The sequence below is a fragment of the Penaeus monodon genome, unplaced genomic scaffold (genome assembly GCF_015228065.2).
Source record: "Penaeus monodon isolate SGIC_2016 unplaced genomic scaffold, NSTDA_Pmon_1 PmonScaffold_309, whole genome shotgun sequence".
NCBI lineage: Eukaryota > Metazoa > Arthropoda > Malacostraca > Decapoda > Penaeidae > Penaeus > Penaeus monodon.
In genome coordinates, this window is record NW_023657779.1 from 35,053 (window position 1) to 57,693 (window position 22,641).

General features: G+C 44.5%; 1 protein-coding gene and 1 long non-coding RNA gene across 2 annotated transcripts; both read left to right on the forward strand.

The window, feature by feature from the left end:
* The first annotated feature begins 1,315 nt into the window (after positions 1–1,315).
* Positions 1,316–5,134, forward strand: LOC119570545 (spidroin-1-like). Its single transcript, XM_037918238.1, has 5 exons — positions 1,316–1,336; positions 1,638–1,854; positions 2,285–2,848; positions 3,432–3,836; positions 4,836–5,134. The coding sequence occupies exons 1-5, from the start codon at positions 1,316–1,318 to the stop codon at positions 5,120–5,122; spliced, it is 1,494 nt and encodes a 497-aa protein (XP_037774166.1). The 3' UTR covers positions 5,123–5,134.
* LOC119570547 lies at positions 4,208–4,808 on the forward strand. Its single transcript, XR_005228427.1, has 3 exons — positions 4,208–4,219; positions 4,428–4,756; positions 4,790–4,808. It is a non-coding gene; the product is annotated as an uncharacterized LOC119570547 (long non-coding RNA).
* Positions 5,135–22,641: the final 17,507 nt, after the last annotated feature.

Below are 22,641 nucleotides of genomic sequence, written 5' to 3' on the forward strand. Positions count from 1 at the left end.
TTTCCTTTATTTCTCTTCTTGTAATGCATACATGATGTACAATTTCTTATTTTACATTTATTTTTTTCTGTGTAACGACAATTGGTTCAAGTAAATCCTTGTGGATTGCCATTGTCGTTTTTCCCTTTTCTATTCTCATATCTATCAGGTCCATGTGGATCGCTACTGACATTCCCCTCTCCAATATCCTTCTTTATCTATGTGTAAAATACAAAATGAAAAAAAAAGAAAATAAAATAAAACGAACATCAAAAACAGGAAATTTATATAAATAAACAGCTAGTAGCATCTAGCATCCCCTCTTCTCTGGTGCCTTTCTTTTTGTCTTACTGTCTTGGCCCTTATGTGTATAATCTGGTTTACCGATATCCGACACGGTGCCGAAGGATGAGCCTACTGCAGAAATGGTCACCTTAGGATGCTGTGGGAGGATGTCACCGGGAGAGCCCCATAGGCCTGTGGACCAGGATGTTCGTCAGAGCAGTATTAAGTCTCCTGATGATGTAGTGGAAGAACGCCGCTGTCGGACGTCCGTAGACCCAGAGAAGGACCAAGAACTCGCCAGTGCAGGTACCAGTCGCCCCAGGATGCTGTGGAATGGCGCTGCCTGCCTGGACCCCTGCAGATCTAGTCCAAACTCCAGGAGCTCGTCAGCACAAGTATCAGACAACCTGAGAGGACGCCTCCTGCTGGACGCCCGTAGATCCAGACGAAGATTACGAGGATGTGGGGATGACCATGAGATCTGTAAGGACGTGTGGACAAGGATGCCGCCGAGTTAAGCCTGGACAGGGATTAGGAGGAAGTCTAGATGAATCCGAAGTCAAGGAGGACTTGTGCAAGATCTTCGAGGACGTGTGGGTGTAGAGGACAGATGGTTTATACCAAGGACCAGGCAGCCACAAAGAGGGACCAAGGACAATGCACGTGAGAACGAGAAGCCCAGCAAATCAGGACCAGCCAAATTTTTGGTCACCCATTAAGGCCAATCTAAGGCGCCTCGAGGGCGAGGCGTGAGTAGGGGCCAAGCAATATGGATATATATAAGCACGATTTCTGTAAACCATCTTACTGATAGACCACGGGGCTCTAAATCCAATTTAGAACCACCAAACCAGCGAGGACGTAGATTTACGATTTTATCTGACCTCGTCTGACTTCTCAGTTTGTGTCCAGTGCTCAACGTGATAAAGTCAGTCCAGCCTTCGCCCCCAGGGCTGGCTGGCTGGACCTCGCACTCACCACTTACCCTAAGACATCGTCCTCGTGTGTTCCCTTACTGTTCATAGTAAAGAGTCAAGCTGTAATAACCACTATGACTACCCTGCAAGCCATTGTATTAAGTCTGTTATAATATATATATATACATATATATATATATATATATGTATATATATATATATATATATATATATATATATATATATATATATATATATATGTGTGTGTGTGTGTGTGTGTGTGTGTGTACATTGCATATACATATACATATATATATATATATATATATATATATATTTTATTATAATATATATATATATGCGCTTGTGTGTGCTTGTGGGGGGATTTTGTGTGTATGATCTTGGAGGCACAGATAGGAGGCACAGAATTAAGAACACAATGGCAATTTATTTTAGCAATCCGCAAACGATCTTCTGCGACCGTTGGCTAACCTGGGTTTTCTTTCGCAGGCTGGAGTGGAGCACCTTACAGAGTGTCCCGGAGACTTGATGTTCAACGCCATGGTTGAACAATGTGATCTGCCGGAGAACACCAAATGTGAACCTGCGCCCACCTGCTCCTGTGACAACTGCCGGTACCCTTCGTCTGAAATGTGCTCTGCTTACTGGCAGTGTGAGTTTTATTTTACTTGCTCTAAATAATCTAGAAGTGGTTTACTTTTCCGCTCTGTGCCTGTTTTCCTTCAGTTTATCAGACTTTCTTCAGAGCCAATATCTTGTCTGATAAAAAAAAAAGTTCCTCCCTTGCAACAATGGTTACAGCTTCATTTCTTTTGCGTCGCAGACGTTGGTATCGGCAATGATTCTCCTTTTCATTTAACATTTCATTTTATCAGCACTATATTTTTTCTTCACCTTTTGAATGATCACCAACATATGTCTACTCTGACATTGTGTTGCTTTATGATGGAAAATGTGGTGGGACATTTATATACTTGCATTTATTACATATATGGCATTACCCAAAGGTAACGTGAAAAAAGAAAGGAAAAAAAATCTGTGGCAATTTGTGTATTATAAGTTATGCACTATCGGTGTTTCAGGTGAGGGTGGCCAAGCAGTGCAACACTTCTGCAGTAGCGGCCTTCTCTTCAACCGTGACACCTCACAGTGCGATCTGGCCATCAATGTAGATTGCAGCGAAGGGGCCTGGGAGGAAGGTGCTTTCCTGGAAACGGCCTGCGTTGACCGACGCTTGGACTGTCCAAAGTTTGTTAAGGATGGAGGGTGCCAGTGCAGTGGGAGTAACTGTGACTGGCAGTCATTTGTTCTTAGGAACTGTCCAAAGTCCTGCGGCAACTGCAAAGAAAACCAAATTATTAGCAAGAGGACATTTGCCTTGGAAGAAAAAGGACCTAGAAGAAAACATGGAAGCAAAGAGTCCGGAAGCAAAGAGTCAGGAAGCAAAGAATCCGGAAGCAAAGAGTCAGGAAGCAAAGAGTCAGGAAGCAAAGAATCCGGAAGCAAAGAGTCAGGAAGCAAAGAGTCAGGAAGCAAAGAAAGCCACAAACCAGGCCACAGCCATGAATCAGGAAGCCACAGTCATGAATGTGGTGGTAATGGTGGGTCTGGTAACGGAGGTGGAGGTGGAGACGGCGGAAACGGAGGTGGAGGGGGAGACGGAGGAAACGGAGGTGGCGGTGGAGACGGCGGAAACGGAGGTGGAGGGGGAGACGGAGGAAACGGAGGTGGCGGTGGAGACGGCGGAAACGGAGGTGGAGACGGAGGAAACGGAGGTGGAGACGGAGGAAACGGAGGTGGAGGTGGAGACGGAGGAAACGGAGGTGGAGGTGACGGTGAAACGGCAATGGAGGAAGTGGAGGCGGATCAGGAGGTGGAGGGGAAGGAGGCAACGGTGGAGGTGGAGGCAGCGGAAGTGGAGGAGGCGACGGTGGAAATAACGGCAATGGAGGAAGTGGAGGCGGATCAGGAGGTGGAGGGGAAGGAGGCAACGGTGGAGGTGGAGGCAGCGGAAGTGGAGGAGGCGACGGTGGAAATAACGGCAATGGAGGAAGTGGAGGTGGATCAGCGGGTGGAGGAGATGCAGAAAGTCAAGATAACGAACTTGACTGCTTGTACTGGGCAGCAAACAATGACTGCATCTGCAAGCCCACAGATGGAGATTGCTCATGGCAATACTACGTGGCTGCAGTGTGCCCAAAGAGCTGTGGTTTCTTGTGGGAAACGGAGGTGGTGACGGAGACGGCGGAAACGGAGGTGGAGGTGGAGACGGCGGAAACGGAGGTGGCGGTGGAGACGGCGGTAATGGAGGAAATGTGGAAGCATCGACGGCTGCGTTCATTGATTGCTCCCTCGGAAAGTATCTGCCACATCCAAGTGACTGCCGCAAGTTCATCCAGTGTGCCCCGTATGGTCCTGAAGAGATGCCTTGTGCTCCTGGAACGGTCTGGAACCAACAGAAACTCCACTGTGATCACGAATGGGCTTCTCCGTGTGTGACAGGCAGCTACTTGACTCCAGAAGGTCTGCCATGTGGAGGAGGTAGTGGTGGAAATGGAGGTGGAGGTGGAGACGGCGGAAACGGAGGTGGAGACGGCGGAAACGGAGGTGGAGGTGGAGACGGTGGAAACGGAGGTGGGGGGTGGAGACGGCGGAAACGGAGGTGGTGACGGAGACGGCGGAAACGGAGGTGGAGGTGGAGACGGCGGAAACGAGGTGGAGGTGGAGACGGCGGTAATGGAGGAAATGGTGGAAGCATAGACGGCTGCGTCATTGATTGCTCCCTCGGAAAGTATCTGCCACATCCAAGTGACTGCCGCAAGTTCATCCAGTGTGCCCCGTATGGTCCTGAAGAGATGCCTTGTGCTCCTGGAACGGTCTGGAACCAACAGAAACTCACCTGTGATCACGAATGGGCTTCTCCGTGTGTGACAGGCAGCTACTTGACTCCCGAAGGTCTGCATGTGGAGGAGGTAGTGGTGGAAATGGAGGTGGAGGTGGAGACGGCGGAAACGGAGGTGGAGACGGCGGAAACGGAGGTGGTGGCGGAAATGGAGGAAGCGGAGGTGGAGGTGGAGACGGCGGAAACGGAGGTGGAGGTGGAGACGGCGGAAACGGAGGAGGAGGTGGAGAAGGAGGAAGCGGAGGGGGAGGTGGAGACGGCGGAAACGGAGGTGGGACGGAGACGGCGGAAACGGAGGTGGTGGTGGAGACGGTGGAAACGAGGTGGAGGTGGAGACGGCGGAAACGGAGGTGGCGGTGGAGACGGCGGTAATGGAGGAATGGTGGAAGCATCGACGGCTGCGTCATTGATTGCTCCCTCGGAAAGTATCTGCCACATCCAAGTGACTGCCGCAAGTTCATCCAGTGTGCCCCGTATGGTCCTGAAGAGATGCCTTGTGCTCCTGGAACGGTCTGGAACCAACAGAAACTCACCTGTGATCACGAATGGGCTTCTCCGTGTGTGACAGGCAGCTACTTGACTCCAGAAGGTCTGCCATGTGGAGGAGGTAGTGGTGGAAATGGAGGTGGAGGTGGAGACGGCGGAAACGGAGGTGGTGGCGGAGACGGCGGAAATGGAGGTGGAGGTGGAGACGGCGGAACGGAGGTGGAGGTGGAGACGGTGAAACGGAGGTGGTGGTGGAGACGGCGGAAACGGAGGTGGCGGTGGAGACGGCGGTAATGGAGGAAATGGTGGAAGCATCGACGGCTGCGTCATTGATTGCTCCCTCGGAAAGTATCTGCCACATCCAAGTGACTGCCGCAATTTCATCCAGTGTGCCCCGTATGGTCCTGAAGAGATGCCTTGTGCTCCTGGAACGGTCTGGAACCAACAGAAACTCACCTGTGATCACGATGGCTTCTCCGTGTGTGACAGGCAGCTACTTGACTCCAGAAGGTCTGCCATGTGGAGGAGGTAGTGGTGGAAATGGAGGTGGAGGTGGAGACGGCGGAAACGGAGGTGGAGACGCGGAAACGGAGGTGGTGGCGGAGATGGAGGAAGCGGAGGTGGAGGTGGAGACGGCGGAAACGGAGGTGGTGACGGAGACGGCGGAAACGGAGGTGGAGGTGGAGACGGCGGAAACGGAGGTGGTAGTGGAGACGGCGGAAACGGAGGTGGCGGTGGAGACGGCGGTAATGGAGGAAATGGTGGAAGCATCGACGGCTGCGTCATTGATTGCTCCCTCGGAAAGTATCTGCCACATCCAAGTGACTGCCGCAAGTTCATCCAGTGTGCCCCGTATGGTCCTGAAGAGATGCCTTGTGCTCCTGGAACGGTCTGGAACCAACAGAAACTCACCTGTGATCAGAATGGGCTTCTCCGTGTGTGACAGGCAGCTAATTGACTCCAGAAGGTCTGCCATGTGGAGGAGGTTAGTGGTGGAAATGGAGGTGGAGGTGGAGACGGCGGAAACGGAGGTGGAGGTGGAGACGGCGGAAACGGAGGTGGTGGCGGAGACGGAGGTGGTGGCGGAGACGGCGGAAACGGAGGTGGTGGCGGAGACGGCGGAACGGAGGTGGCGGTGGAGACGGCGGAAACGGAGGGGGAGACAGCGAAACGGAGGTGGCAGTGGAGATGGCGGAATGGAGGTGGTGATGGAGGTGATGATTGTCAACTATCGTGTCCAGAAAAGGAAGGTCTTTTTTCCCCATCCCCGGGATTGTAAGAAATGGATTCATTGTTCCCATAGTATACCTTTCGTCAGAAGTGTCCCCTTCCACCTTCATTTCAATCCCGTCCTACGAGTGTGTGACTGGCCATATAGAGCCCAGTGTATCGCTACTCTGATGCTGACTGCCAGATTCCAGAGCCTGTGCTTCCCACGGAACCCCCTAATGTGAAGCCTGACATTTGTGACTGTGAGTGCTGCCTCAGACCTCATCCCGAGGATGCACAGCCTACTATTACTGTGAGGTTAGTTCTGGTATTTACAAATGAAAAAGTTTTCTTGATATCTTCATATACACTTTATTTATCTCTACATTTTAGACTAAGTCTATTTAATATACACTTTCTAAATGTTTCAACAGCCAAATGCAAGCGCTGAATTCCACACCTGTTCCGAAGGGCTTGTGTTCAACCCACAGTTGAGTCAGTGTGTTCTTCAGTAGATTACCCACAGTGTCAACCTGAGAAACCCCAACCCGTGATCCTACATGTGAATGCCTGTACCCTGCCCATAGCTGCTCAAATACTACAAGTGTAAGTAATACCACAAAATGCCTATAGGAAAATAGGGAAGTCTATGAAATATTCGCTTTATTGTATTGCCGTCTTGGAACTATATTTTCTTATGCCAAATTATGTAAATTTATATAATTTGTATCATCGTAAAATTACTTATCAGTATAACTGTTCGTAATCACTTAATATTGATACTCATAGTCATATTTTTAGTAAAAAGCACAACCAAACTGGTATAGTCAGATTGCTTCAAAATTTCATGTCGTTAGCTTTCCCGTCTTGACTCTTTCATATTCAAATTTAGCAGCCAGGTCTACATTTTTCTTTTTTATTTATATATATATATAATATATATATATATAATATATATATATATATATATATATTTATATATTAACAAAATGCATGTGTGCTAAATGATTCTGTCTGTAACAGAAAATGCAGAGTCTAAATAAATCTGTTCCTTACAGGTAATGGTGATGGTATTCCTGTCAAATATGAGTGTACAGGAGGGCTTTACTTCAATGATCAGAAACACACATGTGACCTCCCTGAAAATGTTTCCTGTGAGGAAAGGCGTAAAAGAAATGAAATAGACCCTACAACAGAACAACACTACATTTTACGTAAGTTACTACTCTGCAGCACCAAACGCATTATTGTGGCCAGAGAAAAAACCTTTTCTCTCATCTTTACAAAAGGAATATAGCTTGTCTAATGCTTTTCTCTTTTTGCAGCGGAGGAGTGTAAGGATCTGCAAGGAATGTATGCTATTAAGGACACACCAAGTTCGTATTACCTTTGCAGTCATGGCATAGCCTTTGAAATGCGGTGTCCAGATGGTGGCGTGTTCTCAAGCAAAGCCAAGAAATGCATCTTAAGGAAGTAAATACTAGACTATAAATAAAGGAGCATTGACAGGCTACAGTTATTTTCAAAACTTGTATTTGATAAAGTTATTTTCTGTTCTTCACCCTACATCTGTTAGTCTTGATTGTAAAAAGTAATGATAATTTAAGGGTTTGTTTACTTTCCAACCTTATTATGTTTTTACACACAAAACAAACACACACACACACACACACACACATATATATATATATATATATATATATATATATATATATATATATATATATATATTATATATTTTTTAATGTCTATATATATAAAAGGTGCATAGCAGAGTGATAAAACATTTGCTCTACAATCTTAAGGCTTCGGTATATGCCCGGTCACCCTTCTCAGTCGACTCAAAGATGAAACTTCTTAAGTGTTCAAATAGTGTTTCGGAGTTGATTTAGCTACGGCCTTGCATTATGCATATATTAGTAATGAAGACCTCATAACCATTTGTAGGGTCATAATTACACTTTAATCAAAGGGGACTATCAAAAGCTTAGGTATCAAGATTAGGTATTTCAAAGCCAATCTCCTCTGGGGATCCAGTACACCAAGCAATTGGTTTCCACCAGGGGTCAAAGCCAGCAGTGGGCGCCCTAATTGCACGATGGAGGAGATCAAGTAAATGTCTGTCACAAATAAATCATTGTGCTATGAAAGGCAAATAGGAAGCTTGAATTGAAGTACATGAATTTATTTTGAGCTAATGAAAACTATTTGATACTCAGTGGAAACACCTCTTACAGTTGACTAGGTTTGAGAAGGGGGCGTGGCTGGGTTTTAGTTGCCAAGTCCCTCACCATGAGTCATTTATATCCATTATTTTTATGTGAACAATCCATAACTAATGCAAGGGTTACAGATCCCTTTTGTTCTGCTGGCAACATCCAGCGGGAATTCGAATTAAACTACAGCACACCCACTGTCAGAAACCGCTAGGGAGTTGTCAGATGTTGGGCCTGGCAGATTTACGGGTATGACTATGTGGAAATCTTGTTTCTGCGTGAAGGCGCCAGATCTCAATCTTATGGAGAATTTTTGGGGACAGCCTTGGGCAAACACTACCCCTGAGATCATACCCGCAATAAATCCAATCGTCACTGCTCAAGTAATTACGGCATAGGAGTGCGCTCTACAGACCGATGCCAGTTAACAGCAGTGCTAGTGGTATCCATGCCATGTAGACGCAGCGTTCGCCAAGCTTATGGGGGTAACATGAAATAATAAAAGTATTATACATTTCAAGCCCTATTAAATGTTTTAATTTGTGACCGGGTCTATATAGCTGTAATTAGTAAACGTTTAAAATTGGGGAGGCAAGCCAGACCTTGGGGGTGGGGGAGGCAAATGCTCCTGTCAGGGATATCAATATCAGGTCGAGCTCACAGCACGTTTTCCACTTGTTTACTTCGTCGTATCATATTTTTAAGTCAGAAAGAGTAAGGACACTTTTCTGTTAGCGAGTGTACATTGTGTCTGGGAAATGCTTGTGGAAGAATTAAAAAACGGAGAGAACCCGAAGAATAAAGTTCGAGACAGAAGAGTTGAAAAACTAAAGGGCTAGGACAGTTGGGAAGTAAGGCGGAAACGGAGGTGGAGGTGGAGACGGCAGAAACAGAGGTGGTGGCGGAGATGGAGGAAACGGAGGTGGTGGTGGAGACGGCGGAAACGGAGGTGGAGGTGGAGACGGCGGTAATGGAGGAAATGGTGGAAGCATCGACGTCATTGACTGCTCCCTCGGAAAGTATCTGCCACATCTAAGTGACTGCCGCAAGTTCATCCAGTGTGGCCCCGTATGGTCCTGAAGAGATGCCTTGTGCTCCTGGAACGGTCTGGAACCAAAAGAAACTCACCTGTGATCAGAATGGGCTTCTCCGTGTGTGACAGGCAGCTACTTGACTCCAGAAGGTCTGCCCTGTGGAGGAGGTAGTGGTGGAAAACGGAGGTGGTGGTGGAGACGGCGGAAACGGAGGTGGTGCGGAGACGGCGGAAACGGAGGTGGAGGTGGAGACGGCGGTAATGGAGGAAATGGTGGAAGCATCGACGGCTGCGTCATTGATTGCTCCCTCGGAAAGTATCTGCCACATCCAAGTGACTGCCGCAAGTTCATCCAGTGTGCCCCGTATGGTCCTGAAGAGATGCCTTGTGCTCCTGGAACGGTCTGGAACCAACAGAAACTCACCTGTGATCACGAATGGGCTTCTCCGTGTGTGACAGGCAGCTACTTGACTCCAGAAGGTCTGCCATGTGGAGGAGGTAGTGGTGGAAATGGAGGTGGAGGTGGAGACGGCGGAAACGGAGGTGGTGGCGGAGATGGAGGAAACGGAGGTGGAGGTGGAGATGGTGGAAACGGAGGTGGAGGTGGAGACGGCGGAAACGGAGATGGCGGAAATGGAGGTGATGATGTCCACTGTCGTGTCCAGAAAAGGAAGATCTTTTTCCTCATCCCCGGGATTGTAAGAAATGGATTCATTGTTCCCATAGTATACCTTTCGTCAAGAATTTGTCCCTTCCCATTCTTTTCAATCCCGTCCAACGAGTGTGTGACTGGCCATATAGAGCCCAGTGTATCGCTACTCCTGATGCTGACTGCCAGATTCCAGAGCCTGTGCTTCCCACGGAGCCCCCTGATATGAAGCCTGACATTTGTGACTGTGAGTGCTGCCATCTTTTGATACTCTACGGACCGACACGCCAAATTTCGAGAACTCTACGGGTCAGTTGTAAGCCTAGTAACACCAAAGCAGCGTCATCAGGATTTCTCCGGGTGTTCTGGACGATTTTACGGGGATAAACCCCCTCAACGGGGTTTGTCCTTATACTCAGAGTGTGCGTGGTGTGTGTGTGTGTACATACACCAAATTGTGTCGGATATTATGGTCAGGGACTCCAGAAAAAACAGTGCTAGAAAAAATTTACGAATACTGAGTGTGATGCTAAGGTAACAGGGTGCTGTACCAACGGACCGTTGGCGAGACCTGGTGAATGTATGTGTGACAGCACTTGACCTGGCGCTCGCACACTCCCCGCGCCCGACCGCAGGGAATTAATCACCCAAGAAGCGGACGGGACAACCACCCCCTCACTGTCCTACCATGGATGAGGGTGGGGACGTGCTCGATGCCCCCCCAGTACCAGTGCCAACTACCACCCCCTCACCCTCCACTCTATGGGAGGGATTGATTCCACCGAACATAGGGATGTGAACGATGTGGATTCGACTGCCGACCCTGATGCTGATAACGAGGGATTCCAACTCGTTCAGACCAAAAGGAAAAAAGTGAAAACCATGCCGAATAACACCAGCAACCTGACCAAGAAAGCAAACGGAACGACCCAAAAGCGCGAACCCATCGCCCCCCGGGAGAGGTACATTAGACTGGCCTTTCCTGAGGACACGACTTCCGTCGATAAAATAAGGTGGATGAGGGAGGTCAGCCAGCTGCCGCCCCTCCAAGAGGAAGGCCCGCTAGACATGGTGCAGGGGAGATGGATATCCTCGCGCTACGTCTATGTACGACGAGAACAACAACAATATGTGGCCCTGATGATCAATGGCACTTTTGCGGGGATCTCTCTGCAGAACAAAGATGACTTTCAGCCTAAAAAGAAAAAATACGGGGAATACCTGGTTACCAGGTTTCCGAAGGAGGCGGCCGCTGAGGAAGCACTGCATCTTCCGGGCGTTTTTAAAGCCCGGAGGATCTATAAGGACGGACAGCCCTTGAACAGGCTCATCATTGTATGGAGCGGTGAACAGCCGCCACCTACAGAGTACCAATTCTTTGGAAAATACATAGAGCCGAGCTCCATTCGACCGTGGTGCTCAGAGGTTGTAGTCTGCTACAAGTGTCAAGGTTATGGCCACGTAGCTAAATATTGCAGGAAGGACACAGCGTGTGCTGTCTGTGCAGGAGCTCACCAGGCAAAGGACTGCCCTGCAAGAAACGACGGAAAGGACAACGACAATGAGGACGCCGCCACCATCGTGAAGAGGTGCGTCAGGTGCAGAGCGGAAGGTGTGACGGCCTGGCACCGTAACTGCCCCCACAAACCGCCACGAGCACCCCCCCCCCCACCTGCCCCGACCGTACCCATCGACCGCGGAGTGGCGATGCCCAGACCAGCCACACACACCCACCCTGGGCCGCGTGACGTCACCAACCCACAGGAATTCCCGCAACTGCCAGGGGGATTCCCCATCCTAGGGAACAGTGCCACAGGAGAAACCATTGGTGAAAAAGACATGGATACGGCCGAGGAAATAAGAAGCATCAGGCAAGAGATTGCTGGAATGATAAAAAGCATCAGGCAAGAGATTGCTGAATTGAAAAAAATGATAATGGAGAACAAAAGTGATCGTGTAGACAGGGAAAATGTGCGTTCTGATGATGTTAGTGATGTTGAAAATACGAATGAGGTCTCTGATATTATTATTGCGCACGTGCGTTCTGATGATGTTAGTGATGTTAGTGATGCGGACAATACGAATGAGGTCTCTGATATTATTATTACCCACGGCGGACCATCTGAAAACAGTGACGACAGTGACCGTAAAAATGACGCTGACGAAGATGCGAAGGAAACGGCCGATCTGTGGGACATCACTCAGAAAATGCTATCAGGTACGGATTATGCGTATAGTATCAATACGCGGAAAGCGCGCAAACAGATAAATAAAGAAGATACAACACAAATACGTAATGCAGTACAAGAAATATGTAGACTAAAGAGTTTCATCAAACAGAAATTTGACCAATCAGTTAAACATAGGGTGTGAGGGGGGACAAGAAAACAATTACTTTTCTTTCATGGAATATACGTGGTGTCAACCGTAGAATTAATGACTTGCTTTACTATATTCATAACAATAATGTTGACGTTATCTGTTTACAAGAGCCCTTCACATCAGTCACTAAAATAAAAACCGCCCCTAGAATTAGAGGCTACCACTTCTATACGAACACAGGAATGACAGGCCTATTGACTTATGTCAGTGACACCATACCGCATAAGTTGGTGCAGAAATCTAATGACAATAATGTGCAGTATCAGCATTTACATATTCGAAAGCCTCTGGTTTTTCTCTCTGTACAATGTATACGCAAGGTGTAGAAAGTTTCAGACTGATTCACTGCCCAACTTTCAGAATCACGGCACAATATGCATGGGAGATTTTAATGCTAGACATTATACATTTGGAGATAGTCAATGCAATGAAAATGGCGAAGAGTTCCGACATTTTGTGAACAACAGATCTATGACAGTATATGATACAGACAGGCAAACTCACGTGGCGGGGGGCAGGCTAGATTATGTAATAGGAAGGGATCTCGTGCATGGAAACGTCAGAAGCATGCTTGCAACAGAGCTAATCAGTGACCACTTTGCAATAGTAACGAGATACGCTTTTGATAATACTCAGTCACCAAAAACAAATAGGGTCAAAATTTATCCCCCTTACCTTGAGCATCACTTTAAATCACGTATCTATGACTGGTACAATGATTACACAGTAACAAGTGTTGATAAATTTTCATGGACATGACAACAGTGGTCACTGATTACTACAACACTTGGGTCTGTCCAAGAAAACCTTCAAGAACAGCAACTCACAACGCTCCAAACAACCTAAGTGGGTCGGTGACCCTACACTATTAAAGGGAACAAAAGCGAGTTCAGGAGCTTTATGATATCTACAAGCAGGATAATACCCGTGACAACCTTATTGAATTTCTTAAGGCTAACAAAAACCTACGGGAATTAAAAACTCATTTCAGAAATGAACACTTTGAACAGTTCCTACAAAGCATTAACAATAACACCTCAATGTCTGAGGTCTGGAAAAAAATCGACTTTCAAGCAAACCGACTAACACCCCGCAAATCCATATTCCTCTTGCATAAGCAGATATGCTCCTTAGTCATGGTCTGGAGCGTCCAAATTGAGCTCACTTCCACAAATATTCAGGATCACCTTAGTCAATCTAAAATGCACGCAAATTTGCCATTGAGATTGGATGTTCTGATACTGACCCCTCAGACTTTGCTGAGATCACTGAGTGGGAACTGAACAATGCACTGATCAAAGGAAAAGCGTCCGCCCCAGGTGAGGATGGAATTACCTATAGTGTCCTCCGCCTTATAGCTCAGGTACCTGGTAATCCCATTTTGCACCTATACAGGTTAAGTTTGTCACAAGGTATTCTGCCTGGAACCTGGGCACGCAGTCTAATCATCCCTATACCGATATCAAACACTGATAAATGCAGCCCAACTTCACTAACCTCATGTCTATGCAAAATTCTAGAAAGGATAATTTTGAACAGACTCAGGTACAGGTTACAAGGTAAATTATCTCACAGACTGAACGGATTTCTATCGGGACGTAGCACACAACATTGCTTTGCAGAGTACTTTTCACACTCTAATCCAGGGAAGCACACTGTTTTTCTTGACCTCAAGTCAGCTTTTGACATTGCAAACAGAGAAGTTATCCTAGAACAATTAGTAAGCTTTGGCATCCGGGTAAGAAAATTGAACTGGATTAGAATGTATCTCTCGAACAGATCTGCAAGTGTCCTGTTCAGGGGAGTGAGAAGTTCCACTTCACAGTCTTTTGAACTTGGGACGCCACAGGGAGGAGTTCTCAGCCCTATGCTGTTCAATGTCCTCATGCACAAGCTGGTGCAGATATCCCACTTGGGGATGGTGAATCCATTATATGCTATGCTGATGACATATGCGTCAGAGCATCATCACAAGTGAGGATGCAAATAATTCTCGACAGAATCACAGCAAAGGCACATGAGTGTGGATTAGTCATTTCCGCTGAGAAAACAATGGCTCTAAACCCATGTATCATACCCCACCCACTTTTCGCATAGGTGACCAGGAGCTTGACATATGCCACAAGTATAATATCTCGGGGTGAACGTAAATGATGCAGACCTGGTCCTCTCTCTAAAGAATAGACTCTGGGAGAATTCAAACCGTTAAAAGTTCTTGTTGGAAGAGAACGTGGCATCAATGTTAAGCTCGCTAGACTGTTTTACTTGATTTTATAAGGTCAGCTGCAGACTATCATGCACTGCACTTGTTGCAGTGTAAGGAATCAGAAATAGTAGTTTGGAGGTAGTGCAAAATGAAGCTATGAGGATTATCCTCGGCGCCCGAGAACAGCAAGGATAGTAAACATGAGATCAGATTAAACTTACCATCCATTTCTGATAGAATAATATTTATTTCCCCCATATTTGAGGTCAAAGCTCTGAGGGAACCCGTGTATCTCTCAGATTTCCAAAAACAACTGCAACATAAAATCACGCAAGTAGACGTGACAAATCACACACGCGCGCGCCCCCTGATACACAAATCTCCATGAACATTATAAAACTCAATGTTCCAATTAGTAAAATACCAAAAGGTCGCTCCATTCCACCATGGAAAAATTCAACATTGATCGTGCACCTTACATGTCTACCACAAAAAAACAGGGTGCATAACTGTGTGTTGAAACAAATTGTGCTAGCAACGGTAACGGAACACACAGAATCTATGGTGATGATGCATATGAGTGTTACGCCGATGGATCCGTACAGTCTGGATACAAAGCTGGTTGTGCTTGCGCTGTATACAAAATGGCTTACTACAACATCAAGTTAATATGAAAGTACAAAATTGGGCCAGTACTACACAACGGAGCTGGCAGGTATACTCCTCGCAACGGAATTCTTAATGTCTAGGGGCTCTGAGTGTTTTCTGTGACTCTCAAAGTGCTCTTCGGACGCTAAATTCTTTCAAAGCAGGTGGCGATGAAGAAATTGTGAGTTGCATTAAGCGTAACGTAACCTATGCAGCAGAGCGTAATTTCAATATTTAGTTTGTATGGATACCATCTCATGTTGGCATACGCAAGCACGACCACGTAGACAAATTGGCGAAAGAAGCCTGCAGCAAGGATATTGTGAACATAGATCTTGGGATGCCTCTTGCTAGGGTGCACATATATTGAAAAGTTCTCATAAGGAAGAACTAGTAGATCTGATAACACTCAAAGGCCTTTAAAGCTGTACCATAAGGCACTACGATCAGTATAGGGATGGCAAGCCTTCCTATGGGTGGCACCGAAGTCAAACCAGACATTGTGACGTGGTTATTGCCAGAATACGTTTAGGTTACAGAAAGTACTGGCAACTGCACGGTGCAAGAAGTGCAGATGAATCTAGATGTAGACTGTGTAACGAAGAAAACAAACGAACCTTGAGCACTATATCTCGGAATGTCATGTGATACAGCCTTTCAGACCCCCTAACATGAGGTATAAAAGAACTATGTGAATATTTCATTTCATCTGATACATTGGAAGATATACTCGTACTATACCCTAAATTTACTATGTGATAACTCCCGTATGCAAATAACAGTGTTATTCAAACACAGTGGCAAAAGCATATGTAAGTAATAATTTTTGTATTATGTTTTGATTTATATTTATATTTTACCTTGTACAACTACAGTAGTTACAGACTACTGTACAATGTCAGATATATGTAAAACTGTAATCATGATTGCCCACGCCTGAGCAGATAGCCAGGGTGGTAAATAAACTTACTTAACTTAACTTAACTCTACGGGGATAAAACCCGTCGCTCGGCAAAAAAAAAAATCAACGGGGGTTTTACATAATTCACATCCCCTGTGGTAATCGTACATTGCGTCTTAACCAATAAACCAACCTAACCCTAACCCTGTGGAATTTATACACTACGATCTATATATTCCCTTGCCAGGGGGCTCTGCCCCTGGACCCCCTGTGGTAATAAATACACCTATAAGGACCCCTATTTCTTACCACTTCGTGCCAAGAGACATCTATTTCGTTTAAAAAAAATAATTGCCACATACCGTCAGTGTGGGGGTAAGACGAGCAGCGGCGAGGAGGAACTGATGGAATCTTATTTTCTTCAGGGATGGGCCAATAAAATAGTATTCATTATCAATTAAATTTTTGGGTGATTAAGTTGTGCGACCGGCACAGATCGAGCAAGAGGTCGGCCTGGCCGCCGTATTGCTCCCAAAATTGCCCGTACCTACCATAAATAACATTTATCAGTAAAATTGTAATGATATGAGCTAATAAAATATACACAATACAATTACAAATTACTTAAATATAAAAGAACATACCCCATGTCACACTGACGACAAAAGTTCCAGCTTGCTGCTGCCATGTCACCGGCTTAAGTGAGAGTGAGTGAGCAAGCGACCGCGAGTGTATTGTTCCGATATATGAGGCAATTACGGTAAACAAGCAGTAGTATTGTAAAATAATTAAGAATCTGATAATAAAAATGATAAGGAAAAACTACATAAAACCGCAACTACATTTGAGAGAGCACCCAAAGATATGTAGTAGCATAAAAAAAACTAAAGGAAAATGTTGTTAGTGTGGAATGTACCATTCACCAAGAGGGGACGTGGCACTCCAGTTGTCACTCCACATACACACCTGTTTCACCTGCGCGTGATTCCCGTAGTTCACCCCATCCCGTTTTCTTTTATTTGTTTTCGTTTTTATTTCTATTAATTGTATTTGTTAATTTTATTGTTTATGCTTCTAGTTCTTGTATGCAATTTGTATTTTAATTCATTTTGTACTATGAAATGACATGTTTTACTCCTAGATGATTTTTATTTTCGTTTCCTCAGTTCGTGACGTGACACTGCATTTTTGAATAATCACCGTTTTAAATAATTTCTCTAATTAATGTTTTAAACCTACTTATGACTTATTTTATCATCTTATTTTTATTAATGAAGGTTTTATAAATTTAATGATCTCAATTTTACTGTTTCTTGATTTTAGTTGGTTTTTTATTTTATTCATAAATTCTTTTAGTCTGTGTTTTATAGCTTTTCCTTAATGATTTTAATATTTTTATGTGGAATTGATCATTTTAAGAACAATATGTATTTTATTGATTTATTTTTACTATTTATGAGAAATGGTTCAACATGTTGTGACGTCACGAGTTCATGTAGTTCCCGGGAACGGAACAAATAAACAGTGTCAACTGGAACTTTGTTTGTGTCACATCCCCTCTGCAAACTACACCCAAGGTTGTACTGACTTTTGTTACTTGCCTAGGTTTGAACAATGCTGGACGTGTTAGCTAAATATAAATGAAGGCAACTGAGATAGTACTTTACAAGATGAAGATGAATTAACGTAAATGTAAACCAGTGATACTCACCTTAATAAGTACTAGTTTTTCCCCTTGTGTTTATCATTTTTAGTCTTTTAAGTGTATATATGTATAAAGTAACGTATTCCAGACGTTTATTGCTGAGTGTCTGCCTTTTGTTTATGGATTTACTTTTACTGATCTACTTTTACTGATCTACTTTTACTGATCTACTTTTACTGATCTACTTTTATTGATCTACTTTTACTGAGTTATCTGTATTTTATCTGCTTTTCCTGTTCGTTATCCCACCCTTGTTCCCGAGTGTTTTACCTTGTTTCTATCTATTTCTACCACGCTTCTGCGCCTACCGCTCGTGCTACCCACTACTTCTATTGCTCACGCTACCACTATTGCTATTGCTCACGCTACCACTACTGCTATGGCTACTACTACCACTATTGCTATTGCTCGTACTACCACTACTGCTCGTGCTACCATTACTGCTATTGCTTGTACTACGCTATTACTATTGCTACTATCACTACAGTGGAAGGACACTAGATAAGGATAAAGCAGCACTGTTAGATCCTTTCAGAGAAGTTATGCCTAATTTCAAGAGGAGTGAACGGGACCCTTAACTTTATTCTTCACCTGGTCCCTAAGCCTCTCCTGCCTCACGGGAGATTTCATTTCGGGCTCCTCCTTACGGACTGGTACCTGGCCTTAAGCTAGGAGTATACCTTACATTAGAAATAAGAGAAAATAAATGATGTAAATAAAAAACAAATCGGAAATGATTTCCATGGTTGTCAACAGAAAACGCAAGACCTATGGTCAAAGGAAAACGCGATCCTTATAGAAAATGGATATATAGAAAATGAAAGAAAAGGAACAATAGAAAACGAGAAATTATGGACTCTGCCATTTTGATGGTGTTGTGGACTTAGTCTCTGAGCGGTGACATGTAGAACCTATTTCCCTCATTTTCCGGGAAACATGAGGCCACTGCAGATCTATTATATTATTTCCTAGTCTATTTTTATGCTTTACAAGATGGCAGTGTCCATTTTTCTCTATCTCAGTGCGTCACTCTCGGTAACTTTTACCTTATTTAGAAAGATGATATTTTATTTTCTTAGAAAGATGATACTTTAGTTTACTACTTTTTGTATGAAGTGCTATATACGTTTACATTATTACACTAAGATAAGGAAACAGCGTAAAATATGCGAGTTTACCCTACAAAGTTCAGTTTTCTTTGTTTCCCCACACTGCATTCTCTTTAATTAGAGGGTACGCAGTTATATTTCACTGTTGCTTATATATTAAGGTTCTATAATGGATATTTTAATGAAAGAAACCAATATGTATTCATTTTGTTTCTGGAGAAATTTATTTAAGTTCCGGTATTATGCATGTATGATTAAGACGAAACAATATGCTTGTAATATATGTGACCTGAGTAGATGTTAAATGTTAAGAATATACAGTGTTAAAGCCTGATATTAGAGCCATAACCAGAGAGAGAGAGAACCGAAACAAGTACCTGGTAGATGCCCGAAAGAGGTTAGTAAAATTCTTTAAATACCAGAAGTAAGAAAGAACATTCAGCTGTGCTAATATCAATAATGAATTATAAAATACTATAGATCTGATTACAGAACAATAACAAAGTAATCATTTGAGAACAAATTGGAAAATCATGGTAAATAGATATCTTCACAGCTAGTGGCTGACACGTGGCACTTGGATACCATTCAGATGTTTCTCTGTTATTATTGAGGATTTAAAACCCATTCAAGGAGTAAGTGTTATGAAGTTTATAATAGAATAATACTATCTATGCTAAATGAGGGTTTCATAAATATAATATAATGTATAAATATAAAACTACTCAGATCGTATATAATGGCATGAATATATGCAATTTGTTGTTTGTCAAAAGTATTATGTTCCTACAGGAAATTAGTTATATTGAACCTTTTTTTGTTTTATCATTCCTACAATAGAACCATTGTTTTTTTTTTTTTTTAGGAATGGGTTTTGTGTATTTTGTTCTGTTTTTTTTTTTGTGTCTGCTTCCTGAAGAAGTCCTTGGAGAGATCCACCAGATTGTAAAGCAGATGCCATCCTTAGGAATCCTCTGAACTGATACAGGGAAGAAATGAAGGAATTTGAGGAGGTCTGTACAGACAAAGGATTCAAGATGGAAGACATAAAGGGAAGGACAGTTATACTACACACATTAGTGGAGAGTGGATTTCTGTGTCAATTAAGGTTTTTTAGTTGTACAGTTTAATGATTTATCATTCAATATATCAAGAAATGTAAGATTATCAATTGTTTTCATATTACCCTTCTCTCAGTTACCTCTAAGACTGAAATTAGATCATCAGTAACCCTCTTATGATTATTATATTTTTATAGTGTGGGTTCATCAAGAATTGACTCAGGTAATGATACAAGAGAGCTCACACTTGACGTTAATTAATAGTTCCCCCTCTAGATAAAGCCCGAGTGGATTTCCCAGTAGAAAGGGAAATATTGGCTTTGACCATAGAGAGGAAGGAGTGGGGCGCAATACAGCCGACGCCTTCGCTGTGTCCCAATTCAACCTGCAGGGGGAAGGGCGGGGCATAAAGGGCTCAAGAAAGATAAAAGTATGCAAGGAAAGATTGCAAAGGACTTGTATGACATTACGCTATTATTATCAAGCATTAAAGAGAGTGTCGTGTAACCTATATGGTTGGAGTCTAGGTGAGGCCGTCGACGGGCAAGGCGACTATGCATTAAACTTGACAGCTTCAGGTCAGTGGTGATGAAGAGCGGAATCCGAGACCAGCTCACTGCGTTGTCTGACGAATAAAAGCACTGGGTCACATTCCTGGAAAAGGAGCTGGGGTGAGGAAACTGTTGTTGCTGGCGCCCTTGTAAAAAAATATGATATTATATTGAAAGTCTCCACAATGTCAGCAACATAGCTCATTCTCCACTCGCATACCTCAGTCCTAGATTCGTGAAAGGATGAATACTACATAAAATATACATCTACAAACATACATATATGCTTATATATTATATATATAATATATATATATATATATATATATATATATATATATATATATATACATACATACATAAATACATCTACCTACATAAATATATACTATATGCAATTGCCTCCACTTATACCTGGTACATCCCTTTCGGTAGACATCAGGAACGTCACCTCTGTGTTTTGATCGCTTTCGCATACTATGTATGGCTTGAATGATGGGGCAAAATCTCATTAGAAACATTGGTTCACAAAACATGGGATTTCACTATTATTCATGAGTGCTGTTACAATTTCAGTGTATAATAAAATACACTAGCAGATAATCTGGTTGGGTGCTTCATGCTCAGAGTGATGGGTAGCAATGGTGTGGTAGCCTTGATAGTGTTAAGTGGTTTGCATGACTTCTTGCTTGCAGCTGCCACCCCTGGCTAGGCTGGTGCGAAAAGCAGCTGTGCATAATGACTCCTCATAGCCTCTTCATCACTTCTGCAGTGCCTCCTCGTGGCCACCCATGGGAAACCATGTACCTCGCAGTCCTCAGCTGTAGAGGCCCAAAAGGTCATAGCCACTGGTGTGTGGAGATGCCCTGGCTTTGTACTGACTCCTGCCCTCTTGCCCACTGGGGTTAATGGGTGGGCTGTGAGGAGGCTACCTACCAGCAGTGAACTCAAATAGTGCTTGCAGGAGGGCAAACTTCCCTCTCACCCAGGAAGTAGGGCAGGCTGTGTGGTCCCTCTGGGTTGGCGACTGCTGGGACTCATTCTGGGAACTAGGGTTACCAGACTGTGTCCCGGCAGCTACCAGCCTGGTGTGAGGTTTCTGGGGCAAAGCCCATGGGACCCCCACAGGTGGATTATGGACCTGCAGCCAGCCAACCCTCGCTATATGGGGCAACGTGGGTAGGGGTGACAGAGATGGCATCCATCTGGAGTGACTGCCCGAGGTTAAACCTCAGGCAGGATGTCAGGGTGGGGTTTGGAACGTCTGCTCTTTGAGACAGAATGATCGATTGCCACTACTGAGGCAACTGAGAGTTGAGGTGGCTGCTCTCTTGCAGGTAAAAAGACCTGGTAGCAGTATGATTAGTGTGGGTGGCTACACCTATGAGATTGTTGGGATGCAGCGATGGTCACCATCTCCAGGGAGTAGTCATAGCCATCTCTAGCAGAGTTCAGCCCTCAGTAGGAGGTCACTCTGGTCAATGAGCATATAATGGTATTGAGAATGAATTTTACATTTAGCTTCATGTCTCTTATTGCTGTGAATGCTTCTTCTGATGTTTTAAAAACTTGATGCAAAAAGCGATGTTTTATGCCAAACAGATAGTTATTCTTGGCGAGATATTTGTATCTTCTGGTGATTTCAATGCAGTATCGGCTGCGGTCGAGCTGGCCGCTATGAGAAGTCTGTTGGTCCTCATGGCCTGGAGCTGATGAATTTAGCAAGAATAGTCTCCTTTCCGGGCTATGCCAGGTCCCAGAAATTGAGGATTTCTTGGTGCTTGGTACCAGTGCTCTGACCTGCATCATTGGACTTGTACAGTGATGTGGGTAATCTGCCTAAGGAGTCAACCACATCCTTATTAACCTTGCTGGAGGATCCTCCAGAACAGCATGGTATATTGGAGTTGCTGAGGTTCTATGGAACTGACCATAGACTCCCTGTCATTCCAAATCACACTAGGATGTTCATGTGGATAATATTGAGGGAGGGGGAGAATGCCCAGGGTTTGCTGAGGCTATCTCAGATCATTTCACAGCAGTGAGGGGCCTAGCAGATCCTGTTCTGCTGTGGGACACCATCAAGCATGAAACACACAATATAACTCAAGAATCAATTGTGAACGCCCAAGAACAAGACAGAATTTTTTCTTGCAGGGGACACTGGAAGTCACAGATGCTGGCTGCATGGCTCGAATGATGGAATTGCAACTTGTATAAACTATTCCCACAATTAACTTGGATGCAGGTAGTGTTGCGATTCCGTTGCCGGACCCAGTTAGGACCGACCCTCCCTGGACTAAGGTCAGGGGGAGATCTCCAAGCTGAAGGGTGTAAAGCAGTGGGCATCTGCAGCAAACCATCTGAACTCGTAGGGCTAG

Coding starts and splice junctions, on each gene's coding strand:
- LOC119570545 (XM_037918238.1), top strand. CDS start 1,316: ATGACTACCCTGCAAGCCATT. Junction 2,849..3,431: donor TGGAGACGGCGGAAACGGAG/GTGGAGGGGGAG, acceptor TGGGAAACGGAG/GTGGTGACGGAGACGGCGGA. Junction 3,837..4,835: donor TGGAGACGGTGGAAACGGAG/GTGGGGGGTGGA, acceptor GGTGAAACGGAG/GTGGTGGTGGAGACGGCGGA.